The following is a 25,449-nucleotide window of genomic DNA, read 5'->3' as shown; positions in this document are numbered from 1 at the left end:
TAGGTAAAATCTGCATTAGCATAAGAAATTATCATAAATGGGCACCAACAAATTTTAGAAATGATATTTTCATAATGAGAATAATGTATCTCCTCATATCAGGAGATAATTTATCTACTCTAGTCAGTAAAAATGTGACATGTGTGTTATTTTGTTTATTTTTAAAAATATTTTTATAAAAAATATAACATGTCATGATTTCACTGCATGAGGATATAATTTATCTCCTTATATCAGGAGATACTCCATTCTCTATGGTTACAAACCAATGCATACATGAACTCAAACTAACAAAGCAATTTTCTTTCTCAATGCTGGAAAATAAAATTGGAAAGTAAGTACACAAAATGTATAAAATTTGAGGAAGATCTTTCCATTGGTACTTTTATAAAAATAATAATAAAATTTATTGTTATTGTTGATCACAAATAGTAATAAATAAAAGTATACCATATGTATTCATTTACTAAATCTTTTATCGTTTCATATCTTATAAATCCTTATAATTTATCCACCAAAGTCAACAAATTTAACAATACTTTTAGAAGTTCTAATAAATTTATTTTCAGTTAAGTTACACAACCAAAAAGTCCACTTTTCTTAATGTTAATCAGGAAAAAACATGATGCCACTAAGATTTTTTTAATATATATTTGACAAACTTTTCTAGCTTGGGAATAAGGAGTATAAGTGAGTAATTTCCACTTGTTTTTTTTTTTTTGAAATCTCAAATGAAGGTGATGATTTCTCCCTCAAACTCAAAAGAAAAATAAAAGGAAATATGAGTAAAAGAACATTGCTATATCTTCTACTAATCATCTCACCCACAAAAAAATGACACGTATTATTTATAATCTAATCATTAATAATTAAAGTCTTATTCTGACACATGTGTTATATTTGGTAGGAAGATTAGTAACAATCGAATATAGTAAGAGAATATATCATTTTTTATGAATAAAATAATTTGAGGGTAAAATTCAAATTCCCGCTTCTTCATTCCCACTTTTAAAAACTTCATCTTCACATTCTTTTGTTTTCTCATTATTCACTAACCATTATGGGTAGACGAAAAACACCAGAATCCCCCGCTCTACACGACGTCGTTTCGCCTCTTCATTCTAAACGCAAAAAACCCATTCCCAACGCCGTTAGCTCCGAATCACTCTCCGCCGTCAACACCGTTACCCTTATTCCTTCTCACCGTAAAACAGCCAAGAGCTCCACCGTTAACCCTGACGCCTCCTTCGTCGGAAATCCTATTCCGGCCACCGACGCCTTTTCCAAATGGCCCCACCGTTACCCATCCAAGGTATTCTTCTACTTCATAATCATATTCAGTTCGAAACCTTTCGTTTCGTTTCTTTTATTTTTGATTTATTTTTATTTTTGTTACTAGGGAAAAAAGAACGATTCAGGTGGAAGCTTAAACGAGTAAGTTTTTCTTGTTTTTTCTTATTGCTTCGTGGTGAATTGTAATTTAAACGATTTATGGTTTGTTGCAGAGTAACGAGTGAAAACGGTGCGTTTAAGGCTAAGAACCATTACCGTCAAGCTAGGGTAGATGGTGTTATCTACAATTTGTATGACAATGCTTATGTTAAGGTATTTCGCTACCTTTGGTGAAACACTTTCATGTTAGATTAGAATCTTGTGTTTCATCAAAATGGGGTTTTCAAAGTTCAAAACTTTGTGTTATAAGCTTCAATATTATAAGTACACATAGAATTGATGTTAATGTTGGTTTAGGGCACTTTTGTTATAAACTTTGATGTTAATGATGATTATATATTTGTCGGTAGGAGTTTTATATAAAATAGAGATTAATAGAAAGCCAAATTCAGCTCTTTATAAGTGTTGTTAAACTTTTTAGTTTTTTGAAAAGGAAGTAGATAGTGGTAGTGAGGTAATCAGAGGAGAAATAGTTTCTGATTTTCATAAAAGCTGCACAATTGAAATCACCTTTTTAGAATATTTTAAATTCACTTTTTTTTAAAAAGCTTAAACAAACCCTTGATGAGTTATGTTATGAGTATGGTGTTCGTTTATTCATATACAACTTGCTATTCAGGCTGAGGATGACAAACCTGATTATATTGCACGGATTGTTGAGATGTTTGAAACGGCTGATAATGAGCAATACTTCACAGCTCAATGGTTTTACAGAGCTGAAGACACGGTAGCATCACTTGACTCAACTATATTTCAATAGCTTTTATTTTATCTCTGTCCTTACTTATCCGTTTATAAGGTCATTGATTTTGCAATGTTGAATGTGTGCAGGTGATTAAAGTTCATGGAGATCTCGTTGACAAGCAACGTGTCTTTATATCTGAAGTCAAAGATGAGAATCCACTTGATTGTATAGTGTCCAAAGTTAAAATCGCGAAAATCACCCCAAATGTACGTGCGTCATACTCAATTTCTTTTACGTAAATTTGTTGTAACTTATCAATTTGCAATTTGAATTTCGCAGATGGACTTTGCAAAAAAGGAGAAAGCAATTGGTTCTTGTGATCTCTACTATGATATGCAGTATACTGTACCATATCTAACATTTTCCAACCTAGACAATGGTAAGAATTTAAATTATGGTATGGTGGTCTATTTAAAGTTACCTCATTAATCAGTGTCATCATGATATGGCGATCTATTTAAAATTACCCCATTAATCATTGTCATTATGATATGGTGATCTATTTAAAATTACCTCATTAATCATTGTCATTATGATATGGTGATCTTTTTAAAATTACCTCATTAATTATTGTCATTATTGTTTTATAGTACATTTTGCTGAGTTTTTCAGTCATTTTGGTTGAACATGAATAATCCAGAAACAACACCCAAGGTAGAAAGTGATGTGTCTTCAACAATTTCAAGCGAATCTGGATCAAATGGCTTTGTTGGTGACATCAGCATGGTGAATGGAGAGGGGTGTGGAAGTGAAAAAGCTGACTTGGCCGAATGGTCGTTATTGGACTTGTATTCTGGCTGTGGAGCAATGTCCACCGGCCTTTGCTTCGGTGCGTCAATATCAGGCATCAAGCTTGTCACAGTATGTTGTATAATTGCGTCAAGCAATTTGGTTGATTCAAATAGTGTTTAAGCAATATGTTTTATTCTAATAGTTATTAAGCAATTTCTTCTGATGAATTACACACTATTTTTTGTTTTTCACATCACAGAGGTGGGCTGTTGATATTAATGAACATGCTTGCAAAAGTCTCAAGTTAAATCACCCCGAAACTCAGGTAAGGATTTGTTCACATCTTGTAGTGGACATTTCTTGTTTTATCTTAATTCTTATACTCATGTTGCTTCCGGAATGTCAATCAGGTGAGGAATGAGGCAGCAGAAAACTTCTTAAATCTACTGAAAGCTTGGCATAATCTCTGTGGGGACTTCAAATTGTTAGGATCCAAAAGGTCAGACCCCGACCCAGATATGGATGAGGATGAACTTAATGATGAAGTTGAAGATATGAAGAACGAAGCTTCAGAAAATCAATCTGACTCTGAGGAATTTGAAGTGGAAAAGTTGCTTGCTGTTTGCCATGGGGATCCAAACAATGTGAAGAAACCAGGACTATATTTTAAAGTATGCTGGCTTCAAATTAACACTATACATTGATTACTTTACATATTTACTTTACGTTTTCTTATTATTGTTTGAATCATGTGAGGGTTCTTTTCTATTTCTGTGGAAAAATTGGCTCCAAAATTTTGGCAATGAAAATTGTCCATTAATCATCATTTTTTTCTGTTGTTATAATCATTCAGGTGCGTTGGAAGGGGTATGGTCCAAGTGAAGACACATGGGAGCCAGTTGATGGCTTGAGGTGTGCTTTTGTCATCAAAATAGTGATTATCATTCTCCATGCCTTAGCTTTATAAAATTATTACTGTTTGTTACATAATCTTTTAAGCCAGATTTCTGCAAAATTCTTACCGTGGTCATGTTTATACCAGGGACTGTAAGGAAGTGTTGAAGGATTTTGTAGAAAGAGGATATAAGAAGAAGCTATTGCCTCTTCCTGTGAGTCTCTTCATTTTTTCATTCTGGGATAAACTTAATTTCATAGCCTCCTGTGGTTTATATATTAAATTTCTAATACTTTACATTGGTGCAGGGTGATGCTGATTTTATTTGTGGAGGACCCCCATGCCAAGGAGTTAGTGGTTTCAACCGCTTCAGGAACACACAAGCTCCATTAGAGGATGTTAAAAATAAGCAGCTGCTTGTTTACATGGATATTATAGAATTTCTGAAGCCAAAATATGTACTCATGGAGAATGTGGTTGATATTTTAAGGTTTGCCGGTGCTTTTCTCGGTCGCTACGCTATAGGCCGTCTTGTGGCTATGGATTATCAAGCAAGAATGGGAATGATGGCTGCAGGGTCTTATGGCCTTCCACAGTTTCGTATGCGAGTTTTTCTTTGGGGAGCTCTTCGTACACATGTAAGGCTATTGTTAAGTTATACTTTTAGTTTCTCTTGGTTGTATGTTTAAGTTGAATATTAATTTTTTTTTAAAAACCTTTATGATTTAACAATGTTTTTTATCTGTAGAAATTGCCTCCATATCCGTTACCAACTCATGAGGTGGTATCTAGAGGTTTTGTACCCGCTGAGTTTGAAGTAAGCACTGATAACTTGATATGTTGCCATTTTCTCATAAAAACAGTGTTCTTTGATTTTGATCAATTTGATGTGGCAATTGCCATGACGCAGGAAATTACAGTTGCTTATGACAGTAAAGACACATGTCAGCTTGGTGATGCTCTCTTTCTTGAAGATGCAATTTCAGATCTGCCTCCTGTATGTTCATTTTGCTCATAACTACACTTTAAATGTGCAGTATTCATATTGATATGTAATTTTGCTCATTTATTGCCTCATTTTTAATCTTCCCATCAATTAGGTTGCAAATGATGAGAGCAAGGATGAAAGGAAATATGGGGCTGCTCCTCGTACTGAGTTTCAAAGATATATTCGATTAAAGAGAAATGGTACGCTTATGTGTACTTTTGAGCTTTGAAGCAGTTTTTTGTGTGTTTATTCTTTGCTTTACTGTTTTACCCTTAGCTGCTTCTGAAACTAAACATCTAAGGTTGAATATTTTGTGGTGCTCTATATCCATGTTCAGTTTTACTAACCTAAATAAGTGCATAGGATAAGCAAGCAAAAAAAGTGACTTTATTATGAAATGGGGTTGATACTTTGTGTATTAATGAATTTTATAGTGATGTATTATAGATTTTCAATAAAAAAACTTCCCTTATTTTGATATTGTCTGATTTTTAAGTTTTCTGTTTTGCAGAGATGGTGGGTAATATTCATCCTTCTCAAAACCAATCAGGTAGAATTCTGTATGATCACTGTCCTCTGAAATTGAACCAGGATGATTATGACAGAGTTTGCCAGATTCCCAAGAATAAGGTTCTATAACTTCACCTTAGTGCATGGTGTCAGTAAATTTTATCTTACTTCAGTATTAAGTGTATATTGGTGCATGTTTATCTTTTCTTAGGGTGCAAACTTCAGAGACTTACCTGGTGTACTTGTGAAAGACAACAAAGTTGAATGGGATCCAAAAGTTGATAGAGTGTTACTAGCATCTGGGAAGCCCTTGGTAAAAATCTTGCTTTTGCACCAAATCTTGTGGACATTCCTATTTAATAATATTCTCTATTTATATATATATATATATTATATATATATTCTGTTAATGTTTAGGTTCCTGATTATGCCATGACATTTGTTCGCGGTACTTCTCCTAAGTAAGTTTTATGCATATTATCTGATTCTGGATATTGTCTTCAATGTTCTCCCTTCTCTATCAAAATCTCTAATGCACCCATTTTGAAACAAAAAAAACAGGCCATTTGGTCGTTTATGGTGGGATGAGATTGTTTCAACAGTTGTTACAAGGGCTGAGCCTCATAACCAGGTTACTATTCTTGTGTTGTAAATTATGAATTATTTGATAAGTTAGTGATACTTGTGTGGTATTGCTTTGTCTCACAAGGTTATTGATTTATTGTTTAGGCCATTCTCCACCCTGCACAAGACAGAGTGCTTACAATTCGAGAGAATGCTAGATTACAAGGTTTTCCTGATTGCTATAAACTCTGTGGGACTGTCAAGGAAAGGTATGTTAAAAAGGAATAGAATTATCATAAGTACCCTTAGAGCATCCACAATGGTACGCTATCTTTTTCGTTCTTAAACGGTTCCCACTGATTATTTTATATTTGTTTACATTTTTCAACAACTTAAGCAACTCAAACCAAAATCACCTCCAATGGTACAATTTTATTTCCATTCGTAAATGGACCCCACAAACCTATATTTCTCTATTTTATTACATACAGGTACATACAAGTTGGAAACGCTGTTGCTGTTCCTGTGGCTCTGGCTCTAGGATACACATTTGGTTTAGCCTGCCAAGGATTATCAAATGACAAGCCTTTAACAACCGTTCCTTTTAAGTATCCAACTTGTCTTTCCCTTTCTTCTTCAGCTCCAATTCATAGTAATGATGATTGATTCATTTACTTGAGGGTTACCATTCTTCTCTCTCCCCCATTGCTATGTGTACAATGATTCAAAGGCTCCATTATTGAAAGCTTTAAAATGCTCATCAATAATAGCTCCACTATTCCAATTTTGACTATCAATAGTAGTTGAATTTATTGTAGTGTTTATTATGTGAGCTGAGATTCACATACTCAAAGATGAAGTTTTTTAAACTTTTCATCTTTGTCATCAATTCTATGAATATTTAATTTAAATTTACTTACTAATTCAAACCATAGATTTCCATAGAATTGATGACTAGAAAAACTTATTCATAGAGTAACTCTACGTTCTAATACTTATAATTAGCAAGGAAAAATACTTAATTATTAAAATTTTAATTTAAATATATATTTTTAATTAATCACATATAATCATATAGAGTGATATATTTTTATAGAAAGAATGGATGTGCTCAATGTTGTAGTGTGTGAAAAATATATGGATCAAGTAGAGAAGGTCAATGAGTTGAGGTGGAGGTGACACGTGGATAGAAAATATTGACCGACAATGGATTAGGTTTGTGAGATGAAGAAGAGTTATCTATAACTTCCTCAATTCATGCCCGTGACTCACTTACAACAACTCATTACGTGTCTCTTTCTAGGATTTTATCATCTATAACAAACACATATACTTCCTTTTATATAACCATTTATTACATATTTTTATCCAAAGAAGAAATTATTTTAAAAATATAATGTGTGAATGTTCAACCGTTTCTGTAAACATTTGTACATACTTAATGTATTATTTATTATTCATTTGTATCATATTTTTTGAAAAGTCATTATTATTAAAAATAAATGATATATAATGAACAGAAAATATATAAAACTGTTATACTTTTCGTGTCTAAATTTTTTCTCAAATATTATTAGCTTTGGATTTAATATCTATATACTGATAGTATAAGTGTTATTTATATTGTCAATAATTCTCATTATTCATATGTTAACTAGTATGAACTTTCAAACAAAAATATCATAAATCAAGAGTAAATGATGTATTGACAGTGCATAGATTTAAACTCGAAACATTATATTAATTACATGTAGAGTATACTATATTGATATAATGACCAATTAAACAGATTTTTAGTTTAACAAACTAGTATGATTATATATCTATAAATCTGCTTATATATGCTAATCGTTGTCATTTTGATTGTTATCAACTTCAACATTAAGATTAAACGTCTCGTTAAATAACCTTCATTTCCTCCAAATAAAAAGGCTTGGAGTTGATTTAAAAAATTACCATTTAATTAAAAAGTTGTTAGGCACGTTGGCCGATAATACATATTACAAAAGGAAGAAAAACTCACTATAATTTTTTATATGACTAAATATTTATTAGTAATTAAAAGGACCAAATTTGTTTGGATAAGAAAATTAGAATAGGAGAATATACATTAGTATTTATATATATATTTTTCTAATCACGTATGAGAATAAGAGAATATATAGTTTTTTAGGATAAATACCAACAAAGGATAGAGTGATGTGGCAACCCATTCCCTATATCCCTATCAAATACCGAGAAAGAATTATGGGCACTAATGATATATGAAAAGTTTGACATATTATCACTAATTAATTTATAGTTGATATTTAATTATTTCAATTCTTTAAAAAAAGTAATAATACAAATAAATAATAGATGATATATAATTTATATTTAAATATTGAGAGAAAAATGTGTATATTGATATGTAAAAGTTTTTACACTATTAATATATCATTTATTATTCATTAACTCTTCATAATAATCAAAATGTCAAAATAAAAGATAGATAATATACTGACTATATATATATTTATATCAGTATATAAATATTTCACTCATAAATATTTACACTTTTATTACATACTTCCAATATTTGCCTTAACAACATGAAAAATCTGAAAGCATCATTTCAATTTCCAAAGCAGAGCACCACTATTTATTACACTAACTAGTCTACTACCATTTCATACCAATATTCTTACACTTTGAGACACCACAACCACCACAACCACCACAACCACCACAACCACCACCATGAAAGCAATCATATCAACCTCCTACGCCGTCTCCACCGCCTGCTTCCTCGCCCAACTTCCCTTTCTCAGCCACACCAGGTCATTCTAATTATAACCACTCATTACTTTATATACATATATATATCTTTATTTTCTTCAACTTATAAAACATACATATATAAATACAGGTCTTCATTTCTAAAACCCCACATTGGATTCTCAAGCATTACTATTAAACCCAGGTTTCAGATATTCCGGTAAGCCTATACAAATTGTTCAAATAAAAAAAAATTCATTTTTTATACTAAACATTATGTATTATATCACTTCACTTATATCACATCTGCCACTACTTTCTAACACTCCATATAATAATTAATCATTACAATTTTATCTTAAATATTTTTTCAACCAATTAGAGATAATGATACTTGAAGGGGTATAAAAAGTGGGACAACAATGTGCTTCCGTATATAAACTAATACGGGAGCATATTTACTGTCCCACTCTATGTACCTTTGGTTGGTCAAAAAATAATTATTTAAATTAAAATTGTAATTATTAAATATTTGTGTGGTCAATCATATCTTCTGGAACATAGAGACAAAAAAGTGAAGCATGAGCCAACTAATTCTAACGTTGAATAATTAAGTTGCTTATAATCCTAACACACATTAACATGGATCATTTGATGGGGTTATTGAAGCACTGAAGCTTCTCAGAATGAGAATTTGGAGGCTATTAAAGTTCCAACTTCTGTGCCAGTGCGTGTAGCATATGAGCTTCTTCTAGCTGGCCATAAGTATTTGGATGTGAGGACCCAAGAAGAGTTCAATGCTGGTCACGCTATTGATGCAGTTAACATACCTTATATGTTCAAAGCTGGATCAGGTTTTATCTTATTTCTCAAATACTATTACTACTTATAAACTATAGTTTTTGGATTAGGTGGTGCTACTTATGATCTTATTTTAGGTACATAGTAGTAGAGTGTGTAAAAAGGATTATTAAAAGATAAGTTGTTAGTATTCTTTTCTTTGCACTACAAACATTTTTGTTGAAAGCTCACATTAAAATATTGAAAATAGTGGTTTACAAGAAAGGGTATGAGCAACCATAGTGGTTGTTCTTAAAGTTGTTCTTATCGGAATAAAAATATTCTTATTTTGTTCTCCAGTGTGTCATTCTTATTTTTTGACTTTTATTTTTAAATAAGAACAATTCTTAGTTGTTCTTAACCAAAAGAAAGTGAGGAGAGAGATAAATGATCCGAAAAAATGTAGATGTTGTGAGACTCAAATAAGAATAAGAATGATGTTTGACATTGTGAGAAAAAAATAGATGTTGTTCTTATTTCATGAGAAATTGTAATAAATTATAAAATAATGTGCGAGACACAAATAATAATAAAAATGTTGTTCTCGATTGGAGATACTCTTATAAGCTTCTTATGTTAAAATTAATGGTATAATATGGTAATTAGAACCCCAAAGAGTTTTCTTGGTCCTAGGAAAAGTTTTCTTTGATCTATTCATACATTTTATTATCTTAATATTGATTCTCGGTTCGTGTTTTTAGGGATGACAAAGAATCCCGACTTTGTTAAAGAGGTCTCCTCACATTTTAGGAAAGATGATGAAATTCTTGTTGTGAGTGCAGCTCTTCTTAAAAACTCATTTTTTAGTGTTTTGATTTTCCATGTTATGTTATTTTGAAGTACTCCAGCTTAATTCAGAAGTTGATCTTCTGGTTTGACAGGGTTGTCAGCTTGGTAAAAGGTCTATGATGGCTGCTAACAACTTATTGGCTGCAGTAAGCAATGCTTCTTCACCTCCTTTGCTTAATATTTACGCCATTGTCATTGTTGATTGGATTTGAAAATAAACACTCTAGTTTTTTGGTATTAGCAAGGGTATTCTCTCATCTTTTAAGTAAAGAACTAATCTTTTTCGGAGTGCATGAGTGCTCCTTCCAACAAGTGTGACTCTTAGGATTCAAACCATTGACCTTTTGGTCATCCTGGGAACTTAGCAAGATCTTACATAACTAGACCAACACCTTGTTTATACAAGCACCTAGTTTGTTTAAATGTCTGGATCAAGTTTGGTTATCTTTTTTCTTAATCACTTTTTCTTCCTCTCTTCGGGTTTATATCTGCTGTCCCACACTTTGTGCCACTTTATGTCCCATGGGCATGTGATTGGTAAAAAAAAAAAATATTTAAGTTAAAATTTAATTATTAAATATGTGTCTGACCAATCATAAGCCTATGGTACATAAAAGTGACAAAGTGTGGGACAGCAGATGCGCTCCCCCAATTTTCATAGTCATTTTGCTGTCATCATAACCATTTTGTGATGGTTTGCACTTCCTAATCTACAAAATCTTAGCATTTGAGTTGAATAACCACACTTTCATTTTAACTTATGATTCACATGACTAGGTAAAAATACGAAAGATGCTTACAAGATGCATAAATTATTGGTAGATTTTGCAAAACTTGTACTCAAGGATTGTTTAGTGACTGAAGTTTGTTGATTCTGTAGGGGTTCATAGGAGTCACAGACATAGCTGGTGGATATGCTGCTTGGACCCAAAATGGACTTCCTACAATACTATGAGGTGTTCCTGGGATCTGCAACTGTATATAAAATAAGTTTTGTTGGAGTCATGGAACTGCAGAAAAAGCTTCACCAACACAGTAGAAAACTAGCAATCACAGAAGAAAGGGGGGATGGGGATTGATATGTATAATTTGGTATATCAACAATTAGAAAAATGCTATTTATCTGATTAACCTATATTTTACTAGTCTTGAATCTTGATGCATGGTCAATTATGCCTTCCCTCCTAACAGTTAATTAATTAAAAATCACTAAACCATAAATCAGACCTTGGTACAAGTTCAAGGTAGAATGATATCTTTATTGTATGAAGGTTCGTAGTTAGGAGTTGAATGCAACAACCACACTGAAAAACCTCAACTTGTCGAACATATTTACAGGGTCATCTTGCACGCTATTGAACACAAGTACACAACACTATAATATTTCTGGCAAATTCGGATTTTCTAGCTTGCTGCTAAAGAATAGTTCGAATAAAGTATAAGTATATGGGAAACAGATCTCAAAATTGTTATATGTAAAACTTCCACTCAAGTCATGTTTGACAGTAATGAATGGATTAAGGAATTTCATCAGATGATCCAGTGTGAAAATTATGGCAGTGTAAAAAAAGGATATCAACGACTTGTACTTGAATGCTTTTGGAATTGAATCGAATTGGATAATAACACATGCCAATCTTATTACAGATAAGCCTGTAGAATATGAAGTTTTACATCTCAATAAAATGCTTCTCCTAGTCACATAAAGGGTTTGGATACAAGGGATGGCATGTTAAAAGGTCTCAATTCAAAAAGAATGAAAAACAGAAAATGTTTCTCATTACATGATGCCTTGAATTTACGATTTTGCCATTCTCGTATCCAACCTATGAACATGCAAATACAAATCGTGGGGGATCAACAGATAGAAAAGTTTACATTGTAAGATAAATTAAGGCATATAATAAAAGCACAATATAACCGATCTTTCATGAGCAGAAGCAACCAACTCATTTGATCTTTGGTCAGACCACTGTGCAGGACAAAAAGGCTATACTGTTATATGATCCTTATATAGGTACTCCAGTATTCAGTGATTTGAGCGTCTAAATGATGAGAGAAGGCCATGAGATGGCTTATCTTTGTATCCATCTGTTTTTGCATCATTGACCTGGAAAAAACACAACACTGAAAGTTGCTTAATAGTTCCAATTTCGACTTACCTTTTTAATCTAAATAGCAGATTACCTCTTTTGTTATCTGCTGAAGAATTTCTATTATTTCCGAGAAATTTGGTCTCTGCATTGGATCTTGTTGCCAGCAGCGATAGAGCAGTCCAGAAAGTCTTGGATGTGTATTTTTGGGGATTGTAGGCCGTAGGCCCTAGTAGAAATTTAGCCACATAAAATTATCATGCATACCAAGAAAAATGTTTCCGACGAAATTTTCTGCAAAGAGGAAAGAATGAAAACCTTCTGCACGACGCCAACGGCTGCTTGTAACGGAGTCAAGTGAGAGTAAGGCAGCTGGTCACAGAAATTACCACATATGATGAGATAAAGAGTAGTATAAGGCTAACCATCCTTTGAGACAAGAAACCATTAAAAGTTAAAGCAAGAAAGGTCACTACGAAAGTACTCACTTCTCTAGTTAAAAGCTCCCAAAGAGATATTCCAAAACTGAAAACATCTGCCTTCTGGTCATATGGTTTGTGTTCAATGACCTTCACGTAAAAGTCAAATCAATGGAAATGGATCTGAAGCACCATCTAACAGCTGAATTTAAAATAAAACCAGAAAAACAAAGCAAATACAATGATGCCACTTCAAACTCCAAACATTAAAGGCTTGCTTAGTGAAGATGCAATAGGAATCAACTGATATGCATTATTGGCTTGGCAATAAAATTATAAATAAGTTGGAAGGAATAAAAAAATTAAGTTGCCTCCAATACCAGTACGACAAGATATATGTAAGTTGATTACCCAAAAATATATGTTCAATACCAGTACGACAAGATGTTAACATTAGTAAAAATATGACTATATTCTATAGTAGTTTAAATTCTGATATACCATTGACAAAAGCATTTCAATGGTAACAGCTCAAGTTGCACAAACTTGTCAGGATCGCTTGATATTGGGATTGAATCCAACCCAAGCCGCAGCTCCCCCCCCCAAAAAAAATAAAAAAATAAAATGTTCTCTATGATCATTGCCATTCATATTTTCCACATTTCAAACAAACAGAAACTAAGTGTGTACCACAAACAAATACCGATCCTGAATTTGTATTGCACAATGATGTAACCCAAAAATTCAATCAGGAAAGTAACATCATGTGTCCCAGAAAGCCCATACCTCCGGTGCCATCCAGCGGTATGTTCCAGTTTCAGCTGTCATCACTCCAGACTGAGTTTGCACTCTAGCAACCCCAAAATCAGCCACCTTGACCAACTGTTGAAGAAGGAAACGCTATTTGAGTGCATATGAATTGATAATGTTGGAGATGATTTAAATCCTCAAAGATAAATAAGCCATTGTTTTCCTCTCATTTCTGTGTAAGTTCATATTCTACAAGTATCTTAACAAGAGTTCAGCATTACACAACTACCCATGTTAAACTTGTTTAAACAAATTATAAACTGTGACGACCCCCATAATTCAATATGCAATACCCCATATTCGCACACTAATATGAATGTTAAATATAGGCACTATAATAGTAGACAGTAGTCAGATCCAACATATATCACCACCAATTGGTAAAGTGGTGACTTTTCTTTTGGGACTGGGAGCATGGATGAAAGATTAATAGTATGGTGGTATCTTGGGATTATGAACATAGAAATACTACAATGAATTATAATTTGAAACACCATTAAAATTATGACAACGAATTATTACACATTTTTAGTAGAAATTTTATGATTAACTATATGAATTGAAAATGTCAGTCAACAATGCTATGACCCAATGGCAGAGAGAAGTAACCAGTCACCTATACAGGAGCGTGCAAAAAAAAATTGTATATCTAGTGTAGGATTGCAACCACAAAAACAACATTAACATGATCCACAGTTCCAGATACAGTGCAGGTCATAATAAAATCAAATATTATACAGGGAGAACCAAAACATAGACCAATATAATAACATTGAAAATGCAACAGGAAAAAATGTGTACATTAATAGAATCCTCTTACTTCATTTTCATCCATCAGAAGATTGGCAGTCTTGAGGTCCCTGTGAATTATATTATTTTGGTGCAAATAATTCATTCCCTTGGAAACATCAATCGCTACTTTTAGTAACGATGGAAGTTTAAATACACCCCTTTGTTTGTGCAGATAATCATATAAGCTCCCTCTAGACATAAATTCTGATAAAGGCATAAACATGAGCAGATAAGCATAAAATTGAATCATTCAGTCACCCAAATCATCTTAGAAATTAAATTACTGGATACAGCATAAACAGGTTGTTTTAGACTTTATACACATTCCAAAACTAGTAAAACTTAAAGAATAAACTAAGGATATGAATATAAAAAGAGAGGGCTTGTGCACAAGGCTTCCACCATTGAGGGATTCGGGGAGGGTCAAATGTACACAACCTCCACAATAAGTGGAGATGACTTTTCTGCAACCTGTGACCACCAAGTCACAAGGAAGCAACCTTATTGTGACACCAAAGCTCACCCTTTAAAGTAACAGTATGAAACTATGAATAAATGAGATCATAAATTCTCAGGGTGCTCTCCTACTTACCTGTAACAATACAAAGATTTGGTGGCCGGGTACATGCACCAATGAACTGGACAACATTCTTGTGTCGAATCTTCCTGCAATCCAAGATAGGTCATAATTGGTAGAGGAAGAACGGTTAGTCAGAGTTACAAGGATACCATATCACTAACACAAACTAAGGCAAAAAGACAATGAGTTATAAACTAGTTTTCTTAATAATAAAAAACTCCATACCACTACATTATTTTAATGAAGCCAAGATTCATGAATCTTTTTAGCCCGCCTGGCATTTTAATAGTCTATAATGCCAATTATAGGTAATCAGTCTGCCATAAATTTAAAATGAATTATCTGAAATGTGGGGATTTTGCTGAAGCTAAAATATTTAAGATTACAGTCAAAGTATGCTTCATTACTTAGCACAACTTTGTATGTGTACATGAGTGAAAAAAGCATCTGGGTACCTCTTTTGCAACAAGTACACAAAATTATAATTAGGATGCCAATGCTCAATGGTTTTCAAATTTTTATTTCAAAAAGAAGAAAGAAAGGGTAAAACTCTCCAATAGACAATAGACCTCTAAAGGTGATTTATATGAATATAATTTATCAACCAGCATCAAGTCCGTCTTTTTCATTCATCCAGACATAGTTACAACAAAAAGGGTAAGTGCAAGGAAATGCAGGACATCTGAGGAGAAATAGAGTTCTAATTAATGGGAAATAGAAGTTCTGTCAATCATACACAGTTATGCAGACAAACCTCATGATATAGACTTCCTGCGCAAACTCTTTCAGCATATCTGTACTTATGCGCTCAGGCTTAAGAACTTTGATAGCCACATCTTGACTGCAATATGTACCTCTGTACCTGAGAAAACTCAAAGATAAAGGTCAAGAGAAACATCAGCTAAGATGCTAAGTCGATTTATAATGTATATCAAATAAATATAACTCACAAGTCACCGAATGACCCAGAGCCAACTTTGTTTCCATAGATCAGCTGGTTAGTATCAATTTCCCAAACATCCGCTCCATCGGAAGGTATTTGTATGAAATGAGGAGAGGGTTCCATCCTTGCTTGGTATTGTTCATTGGCAGCAGGAAGTATGCCCTGATTTGACGTATATTGTTCCTGCAGAGTAGATAAATATTTTATATCAACTGCTCCGTAACAGAAAAAGAAATGTGATTTAGTGGTAGATATAAAAAGAGTAAGGACGTTGATGTGCAACCTGCTTGAGTGCCAAACAAATAATTTTAATGGGTATTGCTTTTTCTCAAATGTAGTCCAAGTAACATAACTCGATTTCAAATAAAATAAATCAAACTTTAGTGATAGGAGAATGTACCTTAACCTTCAAAATTTCCCTTTCCAACACACTGTTAAGCTCCTCAGTTTCCTAATGGCAAATGGAAAAGACAAATAATGCCTATTTGGACATGGAAAATGCAATTGAAAATAAAGAAGAAAAGTTACACGTACAAAATTTAATATTAGCCAAAAAAAGTTAAGTAAACAAATTATACAAACAACGAAAGGGTTTCTAAGCAAAATATTCAAAAGCCTAATGAATTAACATGATAGCCCATTCCTTTGGCTAGAAAATCTTGCTGGACTAATATTCAAAATCTTGCAGGACTTGTGATTGCCAGACAAGAAAGAGAGGTCAACAAGAGTTGTCAAACTTTCCTCTGATATTCATTGCTATAAACATTTAATAATGTTGTGGAAACCAACTAACTGCATGGTCATTGATATAGCTTGTATAGGAAACTCCTAAGCTAGTTTGGCAAGGAAATTCCATTAGAACTTGAAACAGGATGTCTCAAATTCTTTCTGAGAAAAGAGATAATGATAGCAAGGTTTGATTTTTATTTGATAATGGATATTAAGCATATATGGAAGACGTTAACTGCTGAAATATCCCACAGGTACAAAACATACAATAATCTACCATTTCAACCACGGTTATATAGTAATGATAAAATGTATGCAGATCCTTCATTCGAACAAAGGAAAATGCTTAAAAGCAAGTTATAACGTAAAACAGCATGCAGTATAAATCAAGAAAATTTAAGTATATGCAGTATGTCAGCAATCTTGATTTGAAAAAAGAAGAAAAAAGTTATAAATAATGAAATTAATGTTACAAGCAGACAACTTAAAGTTTCACAACATTTCAAAACAATGTGGATCAACAATACAAAAGGAGAAATAACCATAGCTTATGTCATACTTATACACCATTTTAGGGTGTAGTACCTGTTCTAGGTAGGTATGTACTGTTTAGTAAGATGTGGATTTGAAATGTGTTGACTGCTGAAATGCACCAAAAGAGATTGGAAAATTCAACGGCAGAGCCAAATTTTATTTTAAACTGAACCACGTCACTTTTTATTTGATAATGGTTGCACAAAATGCAACCCTCCCCTGTTTTACTTAACATCTGCCTTAGATGAGATCAGATGTCTGTGCCCCTGCATCCAGCAACAACAGTTGTGCTTTGGGCACTGACCAAAGGCACATCAGCTAGCAGCATCACTTCAATCATGACTAGCCCTATCACTTTCCTTTCATTTGTTCTGTCATTTAAAAGAACCTGATCTCTCTTTGTTGGTTGTAATATGGAATTATTGTGTGTGTACACTTTAACTTTATTGAAATTGGAATGGTTTCGCTTTCTTGGCTGATGATATGTTTAGCACTGATTAGGCATACATACTATTTAATAAAATAGCCTACCATATCCTAAATTTGTCAAAAATCGTAGTATTTATGCATTTGTTCCATACAATATTACAGTGAAAACAATCCTTGTATCCTTACAACTTTTTCTCCTACACCTTCATCTACACCTTATCCTTATTTCTATCTCTTTCTTCCGTTTAAACCACATTATTAATCACTTGTATCTCTTCTCTTCCTACCTCTCTCCATCCTACACTAAAAAAAAGTGAGAGCAACATTTTCCTAGTTAAAATTGCCATGGAGACAGCACAAGCAACTACATACTATCTACTGGAATGGAGTAATGATGGTAAGCATGCCATGAAGAGATAAAAAAAATTTGAAGTAGGGTCTAAGATATCTTTTTACAAATTCAAAAATGCAACCTGTACTCATATCAAGATTTCCAAGGCCTACATAATTAAGTCTTTCCGTTTCTCAAATACTTGCTAGGATATCATTGCTTAGCTATATTCATCCTACCTCATTTGGCCATCCCTCGACGACAAAGACATCCAGAGAAAACCCATCAGTGGTGGAAAATGCATGAGCTTCTTGAATGTTCAGTCCCATCTCACCAAGTATTGAAGTTAACTGAAATGCATATTAAAATGTGAGACCATATATTTAAAATAAAATTGTTCGATCTTATAAATAAAAAACATTGAAATATGTTGATCCTTGCACAATGAATAGTTAATTGAGTTACAACTTGTGGAATTCTCCCTGAAAGTTATTTGGTCTAGAGAAGATAATTACAGTTTTGAACATACTTGAAATTTACCCTTGCTCAAGTTTTCAAATATAAAAGACCAACAGAAATAAATTAAAGGAATCTGGTATAATTAACCGGAATACTCCTCTTGTCCATTTCATAGTGCATGCATGTTAGAGCTTAAATTTACAATTTTAGATAAATATTAGCAGGTGACAAGGTTAAGGTATTTAACCATGCATAATTTCCTTATACACTTATATTCATAGATAGTTAATCTAATCTGTGTGAAAAATCAAAATTGCAATTTTCAACACCTTCCAAATAAACGTTCAACATACAGTTTTACAATGTTTATGTTAGACATCATCCATATTCCATAGCGAATGGCAAGAAATATGTTCATAATCAATACAAAAGTAGATGACAAGTCATAATCATTTCTAGCGCAGCATTACAATTTACAAGTCCTCTAACCAAATCAACTGTCCAAATCTTGCTATTTCCCATTATCATGTTGGTTGCTGAAGAATATATTAGAAAATAAAGTAAATGAGGATAATACACAATAATTTTACCCAATAAGTTAGAAGCAACATATTAGAAAAGGTATTTTAAGAAGTTTAAAATAGATAAAATCAGAATTAACTACCTGACTAAGGAGTTTGGGCTTGTCAATTGTTGAAAAGGTAATCTCATGCATGGGCCTAAAATTTAGTAATGAAAAGATAAGCACTAGTTAAAATTTTAAAGAACAATTCATTTATTAACTGCTATAAGCTAATAGAAACAAGAATGCATATTCCCCATAGAGAATTAAATATGGAGGGAGATTATGATCTGGAGTGTTAGCACCCACAATCTTGTCCCAGAGATATATATACTACAACCTTTTTTACTATACATCTAACTTGAGCAACTAGCATATCTTTATAAAAGGATGAAAACTACTAGCAAAAAAACTAAAAATTCTCCTAGCTTCCTCTGTTTCCTTACCTCGCTACACCTCTTCTTCTCTCTGAAGATTTGACAAACAATACAAAACAAAGATATTTGCACTTGGAAAATATTATCTTCATCACATCTGAGATTTTACCAGTCTATATAATAAGCTCATAAAATACATGATTCTAATTGATCAACATTCAGAGACATTGTTGTAATAAATATTGAATCTGAAGAAAGAAAGAAATCACAATCACAATATCTTTACAAGAAGAATAACAGTCCAGATAATGAGATGATCAAAATGCTTACCGGGGAAAATATGGTGTCACGCCCATGGCAGTGTCCCCATCTTCAATGTTATTTTTAGTTGTTTGAAGTGCAAGAGCTTCCAGATTAGAGGATGAACCAAAAGTAGGTGGTGGATGAATTCTTCTTGCCCAAGAAAGTGACAGAGAAATGACAATGAAAAATTAACAAATGGCAAAAATAACAGAATAATAATAGGAACAATAGCTTGGGTAATAAAAAGGAATTGTGCTTATTGAGCAATGGCAAGGATGGAAAATAAAAGTAATACAGCAATGCATAGGGCATACCCTTGCTTAAAAGAATAGTTAAGAGAACTCTGTGCATCTTCTTTCTCAGAAGGATCTGAATGCATAGAATCAGTTGCACTACCAAAAGGATATACCTGCATTAAGGATGATACTGAATGACATGATGTTGTATGCAGCATTTCTCTAGACATATTTTAGGCATTTATTTAGATGTTGATTCCAGTATTCCAAATTTACGCCAACAACAGGTAGCAGTTATCAATGATGTCTACGGCACAACGATGCAGTCAAGGATAGGAAAAGACCAGTTCCATCCATCCTCTACAACCTTTAGAGTACTGATTTCTTAGCATGCTGGGAAAACATTTAGGTTTAAATAAAACACATTAAAACACTAACTACAACCTTGTAGTAACAAGAGCATATGATGTGTTACAGTATGTCCAGCACTCCAGCTTAGCACTACATGCTGAGTTGGCCAAGTTAGTTAGATTAGTTAATACTTGGTTACATCATGTTATTCAACTATAAAAAAGATTAGTCAACTGTTAGATGCCCAGTGATTAGAGAACCTACTAAGCTAACTTAGTTATCCTCATAAATGTATATAGGTCAACAAATCCTAATCGGAAGATCAAATGAACACAATTCAAATATCAAAATTCAGATCAACGCTAACCTCTGTCAACTCTATTACCATGATTAATAGTAACTCAAATGTCAACATGTTGTCATAGTAATTGAAACAAATTATGAGTGCCTTATTACCTGTACTAAGCGAACTTGAAATGCAGGTCGATTTGCAGGGTCCTCTGCCAACTTGAGCAATCTCTTATGAGCAAGAACATCTTCTGCCCTTTCCACATTCACATCCAATGCGTACCTATGTAGTAGCAATGACAGTGACGACTCGTACACTTACAAAAGTAAAGTAAAACAAACAAAAAACAATACTCAGCAATCTATTGTTTTTCCTTTTTAAATCAATTATGATCACCGAGTTCAAAATTACAATAAAACAAACTTCAATTCTACGAAAAAGGAAACAGAAAAACACTAGCATGAATATACAGAATTCCATGTGAATCGTGTTCACCACTTTTTCCACGGTTTTTCTGAGAACAAAAACAAAATCAAATTATACATGAAATAGAGAAGGACATAATAAAATTAAAAAACGAAGGTTATGTCGGAAGCAGCACCTAGCAGGAAGTCGATTGAAGTGAAGCCATAGCTGATCGTCGAATCCAGGAACATGAGCTTCATCACAATCGGAATCTTGAATTCGACGGAGCACCTCATTGTACACCTCCAATTTGTGACGCTGATGTCGAGAATGAGCATATTGCGACGATTGCACCGCTCTGCTTCCGCAACTCTCAATGTCTTGCTCGATCACCATAACCACCGTGTGAGAGAAACAGAGAAACAGTTCCACGCAGAATAAGAGAGATTCAATTTCAACAACTTAGAGAGAGAGAGAGAGAGAGAGAGAGAGAGAGAGAGAAGAGAAGAGAAAAAAGCAGAAAAGGAAAGGGGTTGATTCAGTTTACGAAACACTATTTGGAGTGTTTTCTTTCTTTTCCAGGTACTAGGAACTGTTTCGTTTCGGTGCAAGTATATTTGTAATCCAGCTATCCACGTCAGCGTGGGACCCACTTTCCACCCATAGTGGGGCAAATTGAAAATCAATCGGATAAAGTATGATAATAATAAGTAATTAAGCACACCTGTTTTATCGCTAATTATTAATTAAAATATTTATTTCGTGGAGATGCTTTTCTGATGGAATTAATTAAATCAAATATGAGAATTTAAGAAGATGAGTTGTAATTACTATATTGGGCCCTGTTAAGGGTTTATACGGGAATAATATGAGTTTGTCCTTGTAATAAAACCTTGGTCCTTGGACCTACCAATTAAGAACCACAGAACCTTCTCTCTCACCGATTGGTAGAATCTTTGGAATTTATCGTCTTTTTATATGATGCTTTTTGCTTCAATCAAGACTCTCCAAAATTTAAGAGTAATGCCATAGGTTTACAAGCATTTCTTACATAATCAAGTAAATTTTTTGTAGTTTCCAGGTGTATTTTCACATTAGAGACAATCTTATTCGAACCAAAAATATCCACATATACATAAGATTAACTCTTCCCAAAACCTTGTTTAAGGAGAATCAGGTACGTACCACTTGAACCAATGTTATTGGTAAGTAAATTAGTACTTGGTAATCAATTTTACCTCTTTTTTATTTATTAATGAGTGTGGTTTATTCATGTTACTATTATAATTCTCCGAGATTACTAAGACAATACTTCCCTAGTTGTTTTCTTTGGTGAAATGCCACAAATTTCTTATTATTTTTATTTTTTTTGTACTACTCAAAGTATGTACTACTTATTATAAGGAGAAAAAAGAATGTTACTAATTTTTATTTTTTTATTACAAAATTAAAATTATTTAAAAAATTGGCATGCGTCATAATCTCTAATCTATTATTGGAAATGATCCCATTCTTAGTAATGATGGTCGAACATTTAACATGCATTCCTCGTCAAGTTACACAATTGTCGCAAGTAAACCATAACACTAGTATTTTTTTAACTATCTAGCTACAAAAAAAAGTGGATGTAGATTGCAAAATTTGTCAATATATGAATATGATAATTTCACACATTACATAAGTGATAAGTGTTTGATATGTAAGCATTCAACTAAAAAAACAGGGACCCCAAATGTTTATTATATATTATTTAAACACGTAACATTAGAAGAACAAATTAGTGGTATAAACATGGTTCATTAATTAAATTTTATATTGGTAGAGTTAGATATGCATATCTATTCTAATATTAATGTTAGAAAATACAATAACTAATTTTATTTATACCTTTTATTAAAACCAAAACATATCACTTGGTGATAAATAATATTTTAGATGTGTAAACAAATATAATAATTGTATATTTGATCATTAAGACTTATATTGGTAAGAATTTAGTTACCTTTATTAAAAAATTAATTTTAAACAAAAATAATTACTACAACTTCAGTTGAAAACTAACTAGTAAACCGGTATAATTGTTTTGCTATATGAATATGGGACTAATTTTTGGTCAAGTGTTCAATATGATCCAAATTTTAAAAAACCACAAATTTGACTCATTCAGCCATAATAATACGATTTATTTTAGGAACATAATATCTATAAATTATTTATGTAAAAAAGCATATACAAACATAATTATTCACTATACATTTGTATTATTTTTTTTAAGAATCAATACTGATTAAATATAAATGACAAATAATACAATGACAATATAAAAAACTCTTATACTATTAAGTTATCCAAATTTGTCTCTTGTTTCAATTTTTTTTGATTAATAAGATTACAATCTTATCCTCAAGTTCCTTTAGCCAATAGCCATCTTTTAAATGATTTTTTTGGTTTCTCATATGTATTATCGCACTGAGGAAATCATGTTCAAGTCAGAATATCTATAGGTATGTGGGGCTAACTCTTCCAGTGAGCATTTTTCTATCCGTAAAACTCGAACTCGAGACTTTGCTTAAGGAAAATCAAGTATGTATCTCTTGAACCAACATTCATTGGTTTTAAACGATTGAATACACTAATAAAATATAACGCATGCATTATGTTAGGCTCACATGGGGGTCCTAGTCTTACCAACCCACAATTGCCACCATAGATAACATTATCTATCTTATAGTCTGAATCATTTCTCATGTGAAAATAATTGGAAACCAAAATTATAGCCTATTACATACTCAGTAATATAATATTTCTTTGGTTAATCACAATCTTTAGCATAGAAACTAACAAATTATAGAACATGTGACGTTATTCCAATATCATTAAGGGACAACACCATCAAGATGACAATATAAAAATTATTTTTTGCCATGATATCATGTAAAGATAAGATCCATTGACTGTTTGAATTCTTTTTTAAATCAAATTCATTATTTCATGGAAACAATTCTTAATTTATCCCATTGAGAAAAAAATGTAAGTACTAAGAATTTCAAAATTTTATACACTACTAATCAATTATCTATCATTCACTTATAAAAATATATATGCACTGAGTATGAGTTTTATATACTAACAGCATCATTCACCATTCTTATTCAATTATTATGGATCCTTAGAGAAAAGTAATAAAAATGAATATGAAAATGTAATGAATGTGCATATATTTTTACATAACATCATATAGATATTACATTTTTAATTTTTAATCATTATCCACTCTTCAAACAAATAATACAAATAAGTTACCTAGAATATACTGTGTATCAAACTTTATGTAATATTATATCGTGTATTGATACTATGTACCATACAATATCAAAAGTTAATGAGAAAAAATAAATAAATGTATTGATAGTGTATGAGTTTTTATATATTGTCACTCTATCATATATTACTTATTTTTAATCGTCATTGATTATTCAAGAAAAGTAATACGGATAAATAATATAATATATTATCTATATATATTTCTTTACACTAATTGTACATAGATATTATATTCATTTAATTCTTTAAAATTGTAGTTAATTACCACACAATCTAAAAATATTAATTAGTTGTTCATGAAATAATAAGATAATAACATTGGTTAGCTTCATAAATTATATTGCATAACCCTGAACAATTAGTAATGCTTACTTGTATGATAATTATTTACAATATTTATTGTTTTGATTAGCTGACAATATAGAAAATTATATGGATAACATAATCAATATTAATTTTTAAATTAAATATTCATGAGAACATTTTTATAATTAAAAATATATTTTTCTAATAAACGTTTGTTTCTTTATGATTTTCTACCCAAACCAAAGGAGGAAAATTAAAAGAAATATACTCTCTTTCCTCTTATCATTTCTCTTTAACTAAACAACTAATAAATTTACCACCCTTTTTTTCATCTCTCATATTGGAGAGAGATTCTGATCCAATGAAAATGAACTATTTTTATATTATTTAGAAGATATTGAGACATAATAATTTTAGGAGAGAGGATCCTACTCTTCCCATATTATTCTTCACTTGTTTCTTCCCTCCAACCAAATATTGGTTAAAAGTATACTATTATCATTATTATAAGACATAATCCAAAAGATTTTTATATTAATGTAAGCAACTTTCTAATTTATATGAAACATTTAATATTTTTTTTATATTTTCCATTATTATAAGGAATTCAAATCTCTCTTTTATCATAGAAAAATCAACAATTCAACATACATCATAATTGGAATAAAATTAAAAATTGGGAAGGAATTCACTTACTTTAACTTTAAAAAACTTATTACATATTTTAGTTAACTATTATAAAAAAAATCTAATGATTTAAATGAATAGATAAATTTAAATCATTAAATTTTCATAGAATTAATAGTTAAAATGTGAAATAAGTTTTTTTTTAAATTTGAGTAAATAAGTCATCTCACTTAAAAATTTGTTATCGCCCACGCTATTAACTAAGAAATAATATAATA

General features: G+C 31.9%; 3 protein-coding genes across 12 annotated transcripts; 2 read left to right on the top strand and 1 right to left on the bottom strand.

Moving 5' to 3' along the window:
* On the top strand, positions 1,028-6,722 carry LOC109332280 (DNA (cytosine-5)-methyltransferase CMT3-like). 6 transcript variants are annotated; one of them, XM_019567211.1, is made up of 21 exons: positions 1,028-1,312; positions 1,400-1,434; positions 1,506-1,605; positions 2,072-2,179; positions 2,284-2,403; positions 2,477-2,576; positions 2,838-3,058; positions 3,189-3,254; positions 3,340-3,600; positions 3,783-3,841; positions 3,972-4,038; positions 4,133-4,462; positions 4,573-4,641; positions 4,735-4,821; positions 4,925-5,012; positions 5,324-5,442; positions 5,534-5,635; positions 5,740-5,783; positions 5,884-5,953; positions 6,052-6,155; positions 6,378-6,711. In XM_019567211.1, the coding sequence occupies exons 1-21, from the start codon at positions 1,061-1,063 to the stop codon at positions 6,550-6,552; spliced, it is 2,577 nt and encodes an 858-aa protein (XP_019422756.1). In that variant the 5' UTR covers positions 1,028-1,060; the 3' UTR covers positions 6,553-6,711. The 6 variants fall into 6 exon arrangements, with proteins under 6 accessions (XP_019422756.1, XP_019422755.1, XP_019422760.1 ...); XM_019567210.1 differs by having other exon boundaries at positions 5,309-5,442; XM_019567215.1 differs by lacking the exon at positions 4,573-4,641 and having other exon boundaries at positions 5,309-5,442; positions 6,378-6,716.
* Positions 8,474-11,456, top strand: LOC109333079 (thiosulfate sulfurtransferase 16, chloroplastic-like). The gene is made up of 6 exons (XM_019568342.1): positions 8,474-8,705; positions 8,795-8,863; positions 9,313-9,497; positions 10,185-10,255; positions 10,365-10,418; positions 11,153-11,456. The coding sequence occupies exons 1-6, from the start codon at positions 8,626-8,628 to the stop codon at positions 11,225-11,227; spliced, it is 534 nt and encodes a 177-aa protein (XP_019423887.1). The 5' UTR covers positions 8,474-8,625; the 3' UTR covers positions 11,228-11,456.
* Positions 11,888-21,512, bottom strand: LOC109333078 (serine/threonine-protein kinase STY8-like). 5 transcript variants are annotated; one of them, XM_019568338.1, is made up of 17 exons: positions 21,435-21,512; positions 21,111-21,383; positions 20,677-20,791; positions 19,948-20,042; positions 19,661-19,780; positions 19,056-19,110; positions 18,172-18,282; positions 16,310-16,360; positions 15,917-16,092; positions 15,721-15,828; positions 14,979-15,052; positions 14,415-14,590; positions 13,571-13,666; positions 12,854-12,934; positions 12,684-12,737; positions 12,460-12,594; positions 11,888-12,382 (listed from the first exon to the last, which is right to left on the bottom strand). In XM_019568338.1, exons 2-17 carry the CDS (start codon positions 21,308-21,310, stop codon positions 12,302-12,304), a joined length of 1,728 nt encoding a protein of 575 aa, XP_019423883.1. In that variant the 5' UTR covers positions 21,311-21,383; positions 21,435-21,512; the 3' UTR covers positions 11,888-12,301. The 5 variants fall into 5 exon arrangements, with proteins under 5 accessions (XP_019423883.1, XP_019423882.1, XP_019423885.1 ...); XM_019568337.1 differs by having other exon boundaries at positions 19,661-19,783; positions 21,111-21,403; positions 21,436-21,505; XM_019568340.1 differs by lacking the exon at positions 21,435-21,512 and having other exon boundaries at positions 19,661-19,783; positions 19,948-20,262; positions 20,677-20,825; positions 21,111-21,226.

This window comes from Lupinus angustifolius, chromosome LG18 (assembly GCF_001865875.1).
Source record: "Lupinus angustifolius cultivar Tanjil chromosome LG18, LupAngTanjil_v1.0, whole genome shotgun sequence".
Classification (NCBI taxonomy): Eukaryota; Viridiplantae; Streptophyta; class Magnoliopsida; order Fabales; family Fabaceae; genus Lupinus; species Lupinus angustifolius.
Note: the sequence above shows the minus strand (reverse complement) of the source record. Positions and strands in the feature narration are given on the sequence as shown.

What these genes read in the sequence shown, in the direction of transcription:
- LOC109332280 (XM_019567210.1), top strand. Translation starts at nt 1,061, where the DNA reads ATGGGTAGACGAAAAACACCAGAATCCCCCGCTCTACACGACGTCGTT. An exon ending in TTTACAGAGCTGAAGACACG is followed by an intron (nt 2,180 to 2,283) that starts GTAGCATCACTT and finishes GAATGTGTGCAG; the next exon opens with GTGATTAAAGTTCATGGAGA. An exon ending in AGAAGCTATTGCCTCTTCCT is followed by an intron (nt 4,039 to 4,132) that starts GTGAGTCTCTTC and finishes ACATTGGTGCAG; the next exon opens with GGTGATGCTGATTTTATTTG.
- LOC109333079 (XM_019568342.1), top strand. Translation starts at nt 8,626, where the DNA reads ATGAAAGCAATCATATCAACCTCCTACGCCGTCTCCACCGCCTGCTTC. An exon ending in CCCTTTCTCAGCCACACCAG is followed by an intron (nt 8,706 to 8,794) that starts GTCATTCTAATT and finishes ATATAAATACAG; the next exon opens with GTCTTCATTTCTAAAACCCC. An exon ending in CTAACAACTTATTGGCTGCA is followed by an intron (nt 10,419 to 11,152) that starts GTAAGCAATGCT and finishes TTGATTCTGTAG; the next exon opens with GGGTTCATAGGAGTCACAGA.
- LOC109333078 (XM_019568337.1), bottom strand. Translation starts at nt 21,310, where the DNA reads ATGGTGATCGAGCAAGACATTGAGAGTTGCGGAAGCAGAGCGGTGCAA. An exon ending in CAGGAAGTCTATATCATGAG is followed by an intron (nt 15,053 to 15,720) that starts GTTTGTCTGCAT and finishes CTTGGATTGCAG; the next exon opens with GAAGATTCGACACAAGAATG. An exon ending in TTCTGATGGATGAAAATGAA is followed by an intron (nt 13,667 to 14,414) that starts GTAAGAGGATTC and finishes CTTCTTCAACAG; the next exon opens with TTGGTCAAGGTGGCTGATTT.